The 14160-nt window shown below is 46.5% G+C and overlaps 1 protein-coding gene across 1 annotated transcript in view; it reads left to right on the top strand.

Annotated features, from left to right (window-relative positions):
- The window catches only part of WIPF1 (WAS/WASL interacting protein family member 1), a 31386-nt gene extending 26474 nt beyond the window's left edge, over positions 1–4912 (top strand). Inside the window, exon 6 of the mRNA XM_004701703.2 lies at positions 1119–4912. Coding sequence (XP_004701760.1) covers positions 1119–1174 — 56 coding nt within the window. The 3' untranslated portion in view covers positions 1175–4912. The remainder of the gene's footprint in view (positions 1–1118) is intronic.
- The last annotated feature ends 9248 nt before the right edge of the window (positions 4913–14160 follow it).

Raw genomic sequence — 14160 nt, 5'->3', positions numbered from 1 at the left:
TGTTCCCCCTTTATCCCCCAACTTCCCCTTACCCTCCTGGTATCACTACTCTCATTATTGGTCCTGAGGGGTTTATCTATCCTGGATTCCCTGTGTTGTGAGCTCTTATCTGTACATGCTCTGGTCTAGACAGATATGTAAGGTATAAGTGGGGTCATGAGAGTGGGGGAAGGAAGCATTAAAGAACTAGAGGAAAGTTGTATGTTTTGTCGGTGCTATACTGCACCCGGACTGGCTTGTCTCTTCCTGTAAGGGGATATCTAATTGTCTACAGATGGGCTTTGGGTCTCTACTCCATGCTCCCCCCTCATTCACATCGTTGTGATTTTTTTGTTCTGGGTCTTTGATGCGTGATAGCTAATTTGGTGAGAATTTTCTATTTTGCTCTTACGCATATTTTCAAAATCTTTTACAATAAGCATGTACTGTTTTTTATAGAGCAAAAATCCATTTGTTTGGTTTTGGTTTTTTTAAGTTTGCTTTCTGCGTCCTCACACTCAGGAACCAGGGGTGTCATTCAGACCTTCTTGCTCCAGTCTCTCACCTCTCACCTCTTAGCCACCTTTGCTGATTTGTTTCCAGCCTGGATCATAACCCCAAACCTCCCCGAACACTGCCATGGGATCAAACCTGCCTCCTGCTGACCCTATAGGGAGGGTAGACCTGCCCTGTAGGTGCCCTACTAGTGTTTAAGGGGATTCGTGTTGTACTGCTCACCAGGTCAGCAGTTTGAACTCACCAGCTGCTCCTCACCAGAAAGGCGAGCCACCCTCCTCCCAAAAAGAGGTACCGTCATGGAAATCCAAAGGGATACTTCTGCTTGTCCCTGCAGGGTTGCTATGAGTCAGACTCCAGTAGCGTTTGGGGCACAGGGTTTTCCTGGCTGTAAATCTTTATGGAAACAGATTGCCGCATCTTTCTCTGCGGAGTGCCTGTGGGATTCGAACTGCCAACCTGTTAGTCAGCAGCTGAGTGCTGAATCAATGTGCCACCAGGGTTTGCCTGGGTCTTAGTGGCTAAGATAAGTGGGTACCTTTGCAACCCTCCCCGAAATTCCACTGTGAGGATATAAGACATTCTGATCAAAATTCAATATTGGTCTCTTTTTGTCCATCAAGGTGGATCCAGTCGAAGAGAAAGAGGTGCCCCACCCCTTCCTCCTATCCCAAGGTGATCCTCGCCTGCCCTTCTCCACCGCGCTCAAGAGCTGCCTCTGTTGTTGCTATCCAAGAATCGCACGGCCCCCCTCCCCTTTTCTGGCCCTTATCCTCTTTGTATTGGCCATAGGGAAGAAAGGAGGGCCAGGTAGGAATATGTATGTGGAGGGTGGGAATCCAGTACAGAAATTCACCTAGCTTTTTATATTGTGTATATCCTCAAAGCTATGTTTGCTTCAGCTGTCACCTGCCAGTGCCGCCTGCTTGGAGCATAGGCCTTTGCGGCGAGTAGGCGGAGAGGAACTGCAGCCCGGCTTTCATCCAGCCGGATCTGAACACTCACTGCTTATTTGCTGCAGCCCCCTGACTGCGAAAGCCCCCGAGAGCCTTTACTCCCACGCCATTCAAGCATGCGTAGCCGCCTGCCTGTTTCCATGAACCAGACCAGCTAAGCAAGTTGCTTGAGTAAGGGTTCCCATGTTGCTTTGGGGTTACAGCTGTCCAGTCTTTGGTAGTCTGAGGGAGGGTCTAGGACACAGCTGTCCACTCAAAGTAAGAAATATGGTAATGGGAGCCACAAATAACAATTTACCTTTTTGTAGTGACCGGATTTTGTAAGTTAAACAAAACAGGTGACATCTGAATGGTCAACCCTCTATATGCAAAATAGTGTCCTTTCAACCTATAGCCAGTATGAAAATAGATCTTACATTCCTTTTTGGTACTTCATCTTCCACGTCTGGTGTGCAGTGCGCATCTCCGTCTGCACCAGCCACATCTCAAGGGCGCCATCCCCACGTGTGCCCGGGGCCACGGGATTGCACAGCACAGGCCTAGCAGATGGAGACGAGTGGAAAAGCTCTTGGCTTTTTTAAGTTCAGCGTTTCTTTTCTTTCATTTTTTTTCAGCAGTTCAAGAGGTCCTTAAAAATAAAGTTGGGGCCTTGTTGGACAGAGAGCTTGGCCTTAGATTTTGCTCCCCTATGTTTCCTCTCTCCCCAATATCTGTATTCAAGTGTTGTTTCACAGTACCCTAATTCCAGGGTCAGACATTGACGGAATGCCCTGTACAGTCACGTGGGAGGAAACCCTTGGGAAGAAACGGAAAACCCGTGAGTCTTGCAGCCCGCCCCCACACTTCCACCCCCCCAGCTGGCCTGAGCACGTCGACACGTCGGAGCCCTTTGAAACAGCCTTTGTTCCTCACCGGACACCCACGCTGCTCAGGGCCAGGAGTGGCTCAGCGGACTCCATCCTGGGAAGGAGGTCAGGGACAGGTGGCAAAAAAGCAGAGACGGAGAAAAAAAAAACGGAGACGGAGAAGAAGGGCACAGATTCTGGTCGACAGATAGCACTTGCTCCCGAAATCTGAATTTAAGGCTTAGGAATTGAAAGGGTAGGGAGAGAATTGGGGGTTTATTTGGACTCTAGGAAAGACATTTGCCTTGCATCGATGCAACTACAACTCCACTGAAGGACCATAGGAAGAGCCAGCCTTGCCTTTTTAATGTAGAATTTTGTTTACAGAACCTTCCTGGGATTTTAAAAATCTAGCTCTAGAGATGGAAAGCCATGTTTCCACCAAGGTGTTTTATGTGGTTGATTCTGTTTAAAATTGCCATTATTTTTTAAAAGCACAGGACCACAAATGTATATATATAGCTACCTAGACTTTGTCTTGTGGTTTCAATGTATTGTTCATATATTGCTAGAAGATTCTAATCATGATGTCAATCCAAAGAAAAATCTGTAACATGCATTCCTACATATAGAATTTATATAAAAGCAAAAGAACCTGGGTTGTCTAACATTATGAGGTTAACAATTTGAATAGATTGTATTTTTGTAACTCTCCCTGCCAAAGTCCTGGACTTAATACTTTCAAGAACTTGGTTTTCTTTTCCCCCAATCCTCTAGTACTCAGATCTATTTTCCATGCAGTCCCTTGGTGCGTGTTACCCAGAGGGGATCAAGAACCATAAAGGTGTTACAAACTTGGCAAAGTATTTCCCAACGTGTTTTGTCTCCAGCATTTTGGCAATTTATCAGCATCCTTTCATTTTGGATTCTTTGTTCGAACTTCAGGAGTGATAAACATTCTCGTGATGAATGCCATCTACCCGCTTCAGAAAAGATGAAGTTTGGGTTTCCTGGAGAGGGTGGCCAAGAAAAGTTGAACCCAGAGAAAGTGGGTCTGAATTGGTGAAGCGTAGTAAGTACTGGCCAATGTCTTTGTAGGCTCACCTTTGCAGGGACCACAAGAAAGTCTGAAATAGGGTGATAGCTCACAGTTATCATGGATCCAGAATAGAGATGAGCTTGAATGTATTTTGAAGTGAATGTTTCATTAGTACACCTATACAACTGCTTTGAAATTGAGCGAGCTCATTGCATCCAAAATGTTGAATGGGTTCTATTCTAAAACCCTAAACTCTAGCAAGTCACAAAAATGAGTACTTTATTCGCTGTTGTGCTTTTGTTTTCCATAAAATTTCCAGATTCACGATACAATACAGTATTTTAACATTCACATATCATTTTATATTGAAATATATTACAGTGTTAAAACCTAGGGTTCAGTATTTATTTCACTGTGCATTTTATTTAGTAACAACCAAGAAAATGTTTAATCCAGTGGTGCCTTACTGTCTGATTTGAGAGAAGTCAGTTTTGTATGTGTAAGTAGCGGATGGTTGATTCACCTATTTGTAAAGCCGGACCGGCCTTTGGGCGGCTCCCACTGGGCATGAGCCCCTCTAGCCCCAGTCATGGGAGGCTGGCCTGCGCAGTCGGCCAGTCCTTGCTCGATAGTAATTGTGCAATAGAAGAAGAATGATAAACAACCAACCAAACTCATTGCCCCGGAGTTCAGTTCCCGCCCAAAGCTGTGTTCTAGGACAGAGTAGAACTGTGCCATTGAGTTTCCATGGCTGTAAATCTTCCTGGAAACACACTGCCACGTCTTTTTACCGTGGAGCAGCTGGTAGGTTCAGAGCCGCTAGTGGACTTGAACCACCCCTCCTTTCGTTACTGGGGCTCCTTTGCGACGTAAAAAAAGCTGTGATTAAAAAAAAAAGTGCATGTGTCGGAGGGGGTGTGGTAGGACCAGTGGAGGGCGCTACCCTGGCATTGGAGAGAGAAAAGAGGATGTGGCAGCCCATAACAAAAAGGACTTTGACAAGAAATACGGCCCCGCCTGGTGCAGCGACGAGGAGACAAGCTCTGGTAGCTACGTGACACATACAGTCCAGCACTTCATCTCCTGCTACCTGGGCCATGTGGCCATGCCAGCTGAAATATGGTTACAGCATGCTCAGTGCCCACGCTCTCCACTCGACCCCCAAAGAGGAATGGCCTCACTTTCAAAGGCCAGCGACTGGGCTCTTCAGCCTTGCTAAGGGAACACCTCACGGCCTTGCCTCCACTTGTTTGCTGTGGCTGTCAACCAGCAAAGTGGCAAACCAACAACCGTTAAGCATTTATACTTTAACTTGTGATACCAAACTTCTTTTATTTCAGTAGCAAAAATAGGAAGACCATTAAAGTGCCCAGCAAATGTTGGCATGACATTTTGATCCTGTTCATCGCCAGGGGACTACTGGAGGGAGAGGGAGAATGCTTCACACCTCTGTGCTGTGCAGACATGCACGGTTGGGGATACGCCGTGATGATTGCTTCGGGGGATGGGTAGAGTCTGCCCTAGACCTCTGCATCTCTGTACATTAGCAGCGAGACAATAAAGAAAACAGAATGGTAGGCGTGTCGACGGGTGGTTTTTCCTTCGGTCCTGTCTGTGTTGATGAAAAAGCAAGGGTCTGTTGTGTGCTTTTCATGATAAGACAACTCTCTCCCCAAGCACAGTTTGTCTACATAGTCATTGCATCGACTTGAATTCCTTTCTGTTGGTCTTTCTTGATAACCTGCACCTCAGTGAGAAGCTATTGTCTCTTTACTTGAGACGCATGCTCTGTTCTAAGGTGAAGGTAGACAGTGGGAGTGGAAGATGAAGTTGTGGAGGCTGGAGGTGACGCTGATGAATCTAGGAGAACTCACTGCCAGCGAGCCAGTTCACACTGGTGGCTAGCTTAGAGAGCAGGGTGGAAGTGTGTTTCCACGACTAACGCTACAGGAGTAGCAAGACCCATCTTTCTCCTGCACAGCGGCTAGGAGTTTTGAACAGCTTACCTCGAAGTTAGCCCAGTGTGTAACCATTATGTTACCAGGGCTCATAAGAATCCCTACGAGACTTCCTAATATTTTATTTATTCATGCTCTGTGTGTGTACGTATCAATACAATGGTTAAAAATTACAGTGACCTGGCTCCATCAATTACTTACAACTTCCCTAAGTCTCAATTTCTTTATCTGTAAGATTAGTGCCATATAGCATTAGTCTATGCGTTACGTGAGATAATGCACTCAGCCCTGTGTCTGACTTACTATAAACACTCAATATTCACGGTCAGTAAATTATACTTCTATAATCACAAATTAACTGGAACCTAATCTAGAAGGGAATTTGCTAGTGTACTTTTAAAGGGAAGGGGCATTAGCAGAAAAACTCGTTACCATCAATGCAAAGCAATGTCTAGACAAAGGGCCCCTCAACTCACATGTTATCTATCCCATATACCTTACAGAAAACTAGAAAATAGAATCTCTATGGATAAGAACTGATGGCAATGGGTTGAGTTTGATACCTTACAGGCTTCCCTCTTTCACTGTTAGCAAGTTGACTCTGATGCATAGCAACCCAGAACTGCTCCTATTGAGTTTCAGAGACTAACTCTACAGGAGTAGAAAGCCTAGTCTTTCTCTTGTGGAGTGGCTAGTGGTTTTGAACTGCTGACCTTGTGGTTAGCAGTCCAACAAGTAGCTGCTATGCCACCCAGGCTCCCTCCTGAAAACTGATGTTTCAATCACTGAAGAAATACTAATTTCAATTTGAAATTAAAGCAAAAAACAAAACAAAACAAAAACCAAAAACATAAGGAGGTAAGAAATTATAGTTCATAATGGGAGCTATTTCCCGAAGTAAACAGGAATGTTATCAAGAGTGTAATTGGGCCTAGCAAAGTAGGCCATCTGATCACCCAGGTCATCTAGTTTGCAGATGGGTGATTTAAGGCTTGAAATCACACCTATGTTCAGGACAAGTAGAGTGTTAGCGTTCACTGCCCCACACTACCTTCTTGACGGTCTTTCCTATGTCTAGCGAATGCTGCTGCTGCTCTTCCACATCTTCTGGAAAGAAGAGGCCAACTGAAAAGTTGCACGGTTAGAGATTGAGCCCTGGACACCATCTCGCTTGAATCCTGACTCCACCACTGGTCTCACAGATAAGCTATTTAACCCCTTTGAACTCTAGTTTCTTCGTCTGCAAAAGAGAAAAACTTGTAGCAGTTTTTCATGGGTTACATCTACAAAACACCAGGCAAAGTAGCTGGAACATAGTAGACATTCAGTAACCGTTCTATTCCAGTTCCTAACCTTCCACCAAACCTAGACCACATTCAGGACAGAATCCTCAAGAGACTAAGACAAAGCTGATAGTAATTTAATTATGGAAGTTGTAGGAATACAAACTGCTTTCGAAATTGGCCTCGTTTGTGCTACCTGGAGTAACTCATGCTTCCTCGGAAGGAGGACAGAGATGGCCCATCTCGGGTTACAGCTGCAGGGCTGAGGCACCAGTGAGGGACTCAAAAAGCAGGTCCCACCATTGGTGAAAGGGCCCCACATAAACCCTTGCAGCACATTTTTTAAATAACATTTTTATCTTTATTGTCTGCATCATTTATTCATTAACATTATGGACCCCTTTTTTAAATAAATCATTTTATTGAGGGCTCTTACAGCTCTTATGACAATCCATACATCAGCTGTATCAAGCACATTTGTACATATGTTTCCATCATTTTCAAAACATTTCCTTTCTGTTTGAGCCCTTGATATCAGCTTATCTTTTCCCCCACTCCTTCCCCACCCTCCCACCCTCATGACCCCTTGATCAATTGTAAATTATTATCATTTTCATATCTTGCACTGACTGCTGTGTCACCCACATTCCTGTTGTTTATCCCCCTGAGTGTGTTGGGGTTTATATTGTGATCGGTTGACCCCCTTAATAATGAGAAGGTAGGGGGTAAGATCAGCTGAAAATATATAAGTTAAGTGCCACACAATTTCTGTATTTCAAATAGTTTACAGATTAGTTGGTGCTCTTTTGTTTTGTGGGCCAGGGGTGGGGAGGAGAGTGGCTGAGGCAGGCGAGTACACAAATGAGAAATAGGCGGAATCAGCAAGTGCTGGTTGAAGGCCCCAGAGAAGGTACACCTCCTACGAACTTGGCTGAGCCTTGCCCCTTCACACTTAGGCTTCTCATTTCTCTGGTTAGGCTACAGCTTCAGTCTTGCAAGGTTTCTCAGAATGAAAGCTAGGGACTCTGGGCACTGAAATCGCTTAGTGTGCTTTTAAAATGCACATTCTGCAGCTCTACCTCAGAGCTACCAAAATAAGCTCTTGAAACCCAGGGACTCTGGACTTCTAATGAACGTCAAGGTGGTTCTGATACACATGACAATTTTAAATTACCATTCTAAAGCATTTGCCCTTGATTTCGAGCCTTTAAGTGCTCATTAAAACGAGTGTTTCTTTCTATGTGTAAAGTAATCTGAAGATTGAATTCCTAATAGCATTGCTGGTTTTGTGCTCACTCCATTGAGCACTGCCCTGTGCAGTGCGATTCATAACCATGCGTTTGTCTCTAAGAGCCCTTAAAACAATGTGCAGTAACTCAAGCTACCTGAAAGCCCATTGCCAAACTCTGAGGATACATTTCCTCCGTGCTCGGTTGCAACCGTATTATCTCAGACAAAACCAATCATAATGTAGAGCAGCACCAGCCCAAGACAATCCAGACCAGTCCTGTGTACTGAGTGGTGGGTCCACGGGGCTTTCCTGAGTGTATGCCATGCGCATGCGGTCTCCGGAGGCTGCTTTCTGGTGAGTCCTGGCAAACAGTCTTCATCCATCCTGGCTATCCCAAGGGCTATTTTGTGTGGGAACCTCCCATGAAGAGTATCCTGCTGGGTGTTAAGTTTGTACCTAGCTCCAGGTCACCTCAGAGAAATGATCCCAGAAGAGAAAGGCGAGTCGTCGGCTGCCAGAGTGGCAGGAGATTTTTGACATTGTGAAGGGCCTCACGAACCTGCCTTCTACCAGGGAAGGTGGAGCAGCCATTGGGACCAGTAGTGGGAAAAACCCAAAAGTGGAGGGGAAAGTCCACTGAAAGGGGACTTGGTCTCAAGGACTTAGCCAAAAGTTGTGTCCTCTTGGGCCCTTCCAGGAATAAATGCCCTTCCCACCCGAGCCCCGAGCCCCGCAGGGAACACGGACTACCTTGAGGGCTGCAGGGGTTGCAGGCTGGGCCCTTGCCCACTGTCACTTCCAAGAAACATGAGATGCCCCAGCAGTAGATCTCCCACCTCTGAGAGAGCCCCTCATCCAGTTATGAACTCAAGCAGGAGAATATAGATGTATGATCATCAGTAATAGTTTCTGACTTATATTCAAGGTGGCCTTCTTATGAACTTTTTTTTCCTCTCTCTCAAAGTGAGTAGCTCTGAGTGGGCCTGAGAATTTGCATTCCTAGCAGGCTGCTAGGTGATGCCTGCTGTTGCTGGTTCTCAGCCACACGTAGACAGGAACCTTTTCCCATCAAGGGCTGGGTTGTATATTTATTACCTCATTCGAAGGCTAGACAAAATGGTCAACTTCTAAACTGGCCTGCTCTCCTCAAACATTTAATTAGCTCACTCACCCCTCATGGGAGATGTGTGGTGTTCACTAGTGTTGATGATTCTGAGGGGTGTGTTAGTCTGATACTTTAGAGAAACAAATCCACAGACACTCATATGTATAAGAGAGTTTTATATAAAGGGTAAGTGCACATCAAGAAAACATCTCAACCCAGTGCTGCCCACACCCACAAGTCTGCCATTAACCCATATGTCCAACACTAATCCACAAAGTCCTCCTCCATCTCACAACACACGCTATGATACCGACTGCAGGAGGAAAGCGGAATCAATGAGTGTGTAAGCATCTCAGTGCTGGCAGGGGTCTCCACATGGCTGCTCCAGGACCCAGGACTGCATCGGGGTAGGTCCATGTGGCTTCTCAGGGATGTCTTGCAGGAAGTCAGCCTTGCCAGCTGAAGCAGGGAACTGGCTAAGGCAGCTGCACCCTGGTCAGACCATCACAAAGCAAGAGACCTGAGAACTAGAAAGGAGAGGCTCACAGAGCCATTTATCTCTCCACCCTTCAATTAAGCCCACATGTGTTTATCCGCCAGGTTGGCACAATAAAACGTTAACAATCTCAAGGGCCTTCTAGGCCAGGGGGCCAGATGTTCCCCATACTTGGTCTGTAGCAATGGAATGATGCACGAGGGGCTTCAAAGTTTGTGGGGGAAATGCCATTTTCTTCAATTCCACTTTCTGAAGCCCCTCCATCTGGCCTCACATAGAAATACCATGTCTGTTATTGCATCATAGTGTAAGGGAAATAACCAAGTAAATTCAAAAATCAGTTGGCACGGCATTGTGCCTAAGGCATTATTACATATCATAATTACCTAATGCTCTCTTTGGCCAGGGACCACTTCCATTGTTTGTGTGTTCCATTGTTGTTGTTTCCCGAACAGGGTAGGGTGAAGATGGGGGTGAAATAGAATCCAAATGTTAATCGTGGATTTAAAAAAAACAACAAATCAAAACAGCAAAAATCATGAAAATATAATTCATGAACACTGACAAGCCTTCATCCTTAATCATCATCTCAAGGTTAAATAATGATCAGAGTTCTTTCAGTTGAAGTACTTACGTTGCATCTTGATGTTCGACTATCATATAAATATAACTGTGCTATTAGGCTCTATTTTTCATTGCAGATGAAATTGATGCATCTTTGTGTGGTGTAGTCTGACACTGTGAAATTGTTACTCTCTAGGTAGGATATTCATAAAAATGTAATTATCGTAATCAGAACAGTCTTTAAGCTCATGCGAGGGGATTGCCAGAGCCGTGATTGGCAGTTTTCAATCACTTTCCCGGATAATACAGAAACTTCTTCGAGCAGCCTTTGGCATCATTAACGTCTTCCAGAGGAAAACGATTCTGATCAAACAACAAAAGGGATGGGAAGATCGGGGTCGGTGATGAAAACTCAGCCCGCAGGATTGGACGGAGCCTTTCAGCAGGTTAGGCCAACAGGTTGAATCGCTGGCGTTTGGGCTGGGAGAACACTTTGAGAGAGAGGAAAAAAGTTCACAAGAAGGCCACCTTGAATATAAGTCAGAAACTGTTACTGATGATCATACATCTATATTCTCCTGCTTGAGTTCATAACTGGCTGAGGGGCAGCCTCAGGCCTGCACACGCCAGGCCAACTGGGGGAAGGATTGCAAATCCCACCAGCGGGATTCAGTCCTTGGTGCACAGAAGGGTCCAGACCTTGGCGTTCCCCCAGGCCGGTTTAGGCAGCGTGCTTAACACATGTAGGTCCCCAAACAACTGGGAATTAGTGGGTTAGAGAAACATCAACCAACATTTTGCTTCATTCAGCCCTTCTGTGAGTAGGCTGTTCGATTGGAAGAAAATATCACAAGAAGAATAAACTTTATTATTTCAACTATCCCTTTTTAAATTAATAAATCATTTTATTGAGGGCTCTTAGCCCTTAATGCAATAGATTGTATCAAACACATTTGTATATATGTTGCCATCATCATTTTCAAAACATTTTCTTTCTGTTTGAGCCCTTGGTATCAGCTCTTCTTTTTACCCACCCTCCTCCACCACCCCACCCTTGTGGACCCTTGATAAATGATAAATGATTATTATTTTCATATCTTACACCGCCCACTGCCTCCCCTTCACCCACATTCCTGTTTCTGTTGTTTGTCCCCCAAGGGTGAGGGGTGGGGGTGGTGTTACATCAATCATTATAGTCGGTCCCCTGTTTCTCCCCCTTCTCTCACCACCTTTCCCCTACCCTCCTGGTATCGCTACTTTTAAAACTACTCAGTGGGGGAGATTTTCCCCCAGTCCTGGACAAAAGCATCCACAATCCCAGGCCTTGTTTTTACCACTCTTCCGTAATAATAAAAAAAGCCCTATAGCAGTTGTTAAGTCCCCAGTGCAGCCCTTGGCTAACTGAGAACATCAATCTTGGGTGATGATGAGCTCTTGGAATCAGATCTAACGTTGAAGACTTCTCCCTTCATCCATCTGGGGTCTTCTTCAGTCAGGAGGGATGGTGGGCTTCAGCTTCCTTGTCCACCCACCTAGACTATTCCCTCTGCCCCTGTTTGCCTCACCATGATTCCTGCCAGGCCCAGAGCTGAAGATGGCAGAAAATCGAAAGGGGGACAGGAGGAAAACAGAAAAACCCTCAATGGACTGATTTCCTCCTTCATTGTCTGTTTTCATGGCCTGGCTACAATTCGAGCTGCCTTTTCTTCTTCTAGGGGGCCCTGGGGCACAGTGGGGTATGTGGCAGGCTGCTATCCACACGGTGAGTGGTTCGGACCCACGGGGCTCACTGCAGGAGAAAGACGAGGCTGAAGATTAAAAGTCTCTGAAACCCGGAGGAGGGCTTCCATCCAGTCTGTGCCGTGAGGTGCCGAGGAGTGGCAACCGGCTCAGTGGCAATGGGCTTGGGTTTGGGATTTGGGGGTGCTCTCCTGGGCTCTTCAGAGACTCCCCCTTCCTGAACGGGGATAGCTCACCTGACATTCCCTCCCCCCTTCCTGGGAACCTGAAGGAAATCGCCAGCTGCTTCCTGCTGGAGCCTCTTGGCCCCTCTAGGTGGCCCTGCTGCCCAGGGCCTCTGCCTCCGCACCCCCTGCCTCCCTGTTCTCTCCTCCCCCGTCTCTGTGTCTCTCTGTCTCCGTCTCTCCCACGCCCACGCCGGTTTGCTGCACAGAAACAAACGCATGTGCTGCACTCCTTCACCTCCCACCGGGGGAAGCTCTTTCCTGGGAAAGGTTTCCAACTAGGAGCCACCTCAGTCTTCCCAGCGTCAGGGTGTCAGGGGAGGGACGGGCCACTCTGGAATGGCCGGAAAGCACTCTGAGGTGGAAGGGGCCCCGGAACACCGCCCTCCGCCCTCCGGAGAAACCACCTTACAGACCTTCCATCCCTGGGACGGTGAGGAAGGAACTGCAGGGACCTCCTGCGCAGACGGCTCTGAACTCACTGCAACGCCCGGGCCTTCCTCTGGGGGAGTTTAGGAGCACGGGAACACAGTGCGCAGCTAGTCACAAGGTCAGTGGTTTGAAACCACCAGGCGTTTTGAGGGAGAAAGATGAGGCTTTTCTAAGAGTGCCCTCCAGCTTGGCCATTTTTGGTGATGAACGTAGTACTTGGGCCTCAAGCTGCTGCCTTTTATTGTACTTCTCAGAATGTCAGAACCTGTATGGACAAGCCGCTTTGTTTATCAAGAACCCTTGCAGAACCCCAAATATCGTGTTACCTTGAATGAGGACAAAGAATTTAAGTGACATTACCACTTCTCGGTATTCCCGTTGAAGAGTGCTTGTCCCATGGATGGCCTCTCTCTGGCTTGTCGTGTATGAATACGCTATCTTGGTGTGTCCGTGGGCATTTCCCATCTAGCATCCTGAAAGTATCAAAACTATCTAAAAAGTTTTAGGGGGGTTTTTTCTTCAGAAGTCACGTTATAGCAACTGTTTGCCGAGATGTGTATATTTGTATATATACATATATCAGGGAAATGAAGCTATTTCCAATCAAGTACAAATGTTTCAGAAGAAAGTAGCTGTGTGGTTAGATGCAAACAATACTGCTGGTCTCGAACCATCCCAACAATGGTTATGTGTCTGGGCCCACTGCGGCTGCCACCGTGTCAACAATCCATCTTGTTGAGGGTCTTCCTCCCTTTTGCTCAACCTCTGTTTTATAGAGCATGATGTCCTTCTCCAGGGACTGGTCGACCAGTCTGCTGGTATTTGAAATGCTGGTGACCCAGCTTCCAGCATCACAGCACCATGCAAACCACCACAGCACGTCCACCAGGCAGGCAAGCTGTGACGAGAAGGGTTATGCTGAGGGAAATGAGTCCATCACAACATGACCAGTTCCCTACAGTCACACGTCTATGAAATACCAGAAGAGGCGCATGCGTAGAGAGAAAAATGTATTCAGTTACCAGGGGTGGTTGAGAGAGGGAAACGGAGGTGCTTGTTTGGAGGGGAATGAGTTTGTGTTGAGCTCTGGTGGTGTCCTGGGTTACTCATCGGGCTGCTACGTGAGAAGTCAGCATTTTGAAACCACCCGCTGCTCCGTGAAAGAATGATGGGCGTCTCAACTCCTACACAGAGCTGCAGTCTTGGACCTCGCAGGGGCAGCTCTACCCTGTCTTGTGGGATCACTGTGTGTCCACATTGGCTCCATGACGGGGAGTTTTGAGAGTTTCTGTTAGAGGGAATAGAACTACTTGGACATGGGCAGTGGTACTGGGGATGCCACATGATGGATGTCACTCCGTGTCCCTAGATGGGACATATTCACATAAGTCAATGGCCGGTGTTCTGTTCTACCCACGAGCGTGAGTCAAAAAGTTTTCCTACAAACTCAGAGAAACTTTTATTCAACAAAACTATCAAAATGTGAACCCGTTGTTTCTTGGCACACTTCCCATCTAGGTCGATATCCTTCTGAAGGTGGTGTTTCCGCCTCTCTAACTCGCTCAGAAGAATCCTGTATGCTTAGATTTATATCACAACACAACGGCAGTTTGGGCAGCCTCTAAGGCAGTGGTTCTCAACCTGTGGGTCGTGACCCCTTTGGGGGTCGAATGACCCTTTCACAGGGGTTGCCTGATTCATAACAGCAGCAAAATGACCCTTGTGAAGCACAACGGAAATAATGTTACGATTCGGGGGTCACCACAACACGAAGAACTGTATGAAAGTGTCA

The sequence above is a fragment of the Echinops telfairi genome, unplaced genomic scaffold, assembly GCF_000313985.2.
Source record: "Echinops telfairi isolate 266 unplaced genomic scaffold, ASM31398v2 ScPeMD7_3;HRSCAF=10, whole genome shotgun sequence".
Lineage (NCBI taxonomy): Eukaryota > Metazoa > Chordata > Mammalia > Afrosoricida > Tenrecidae > Echinops > Echinops telfairi.
Note: the sequence above shows the minus strand (reverse complement) of the source record. Positions and strands in the feature narration are given on the sequence as shown.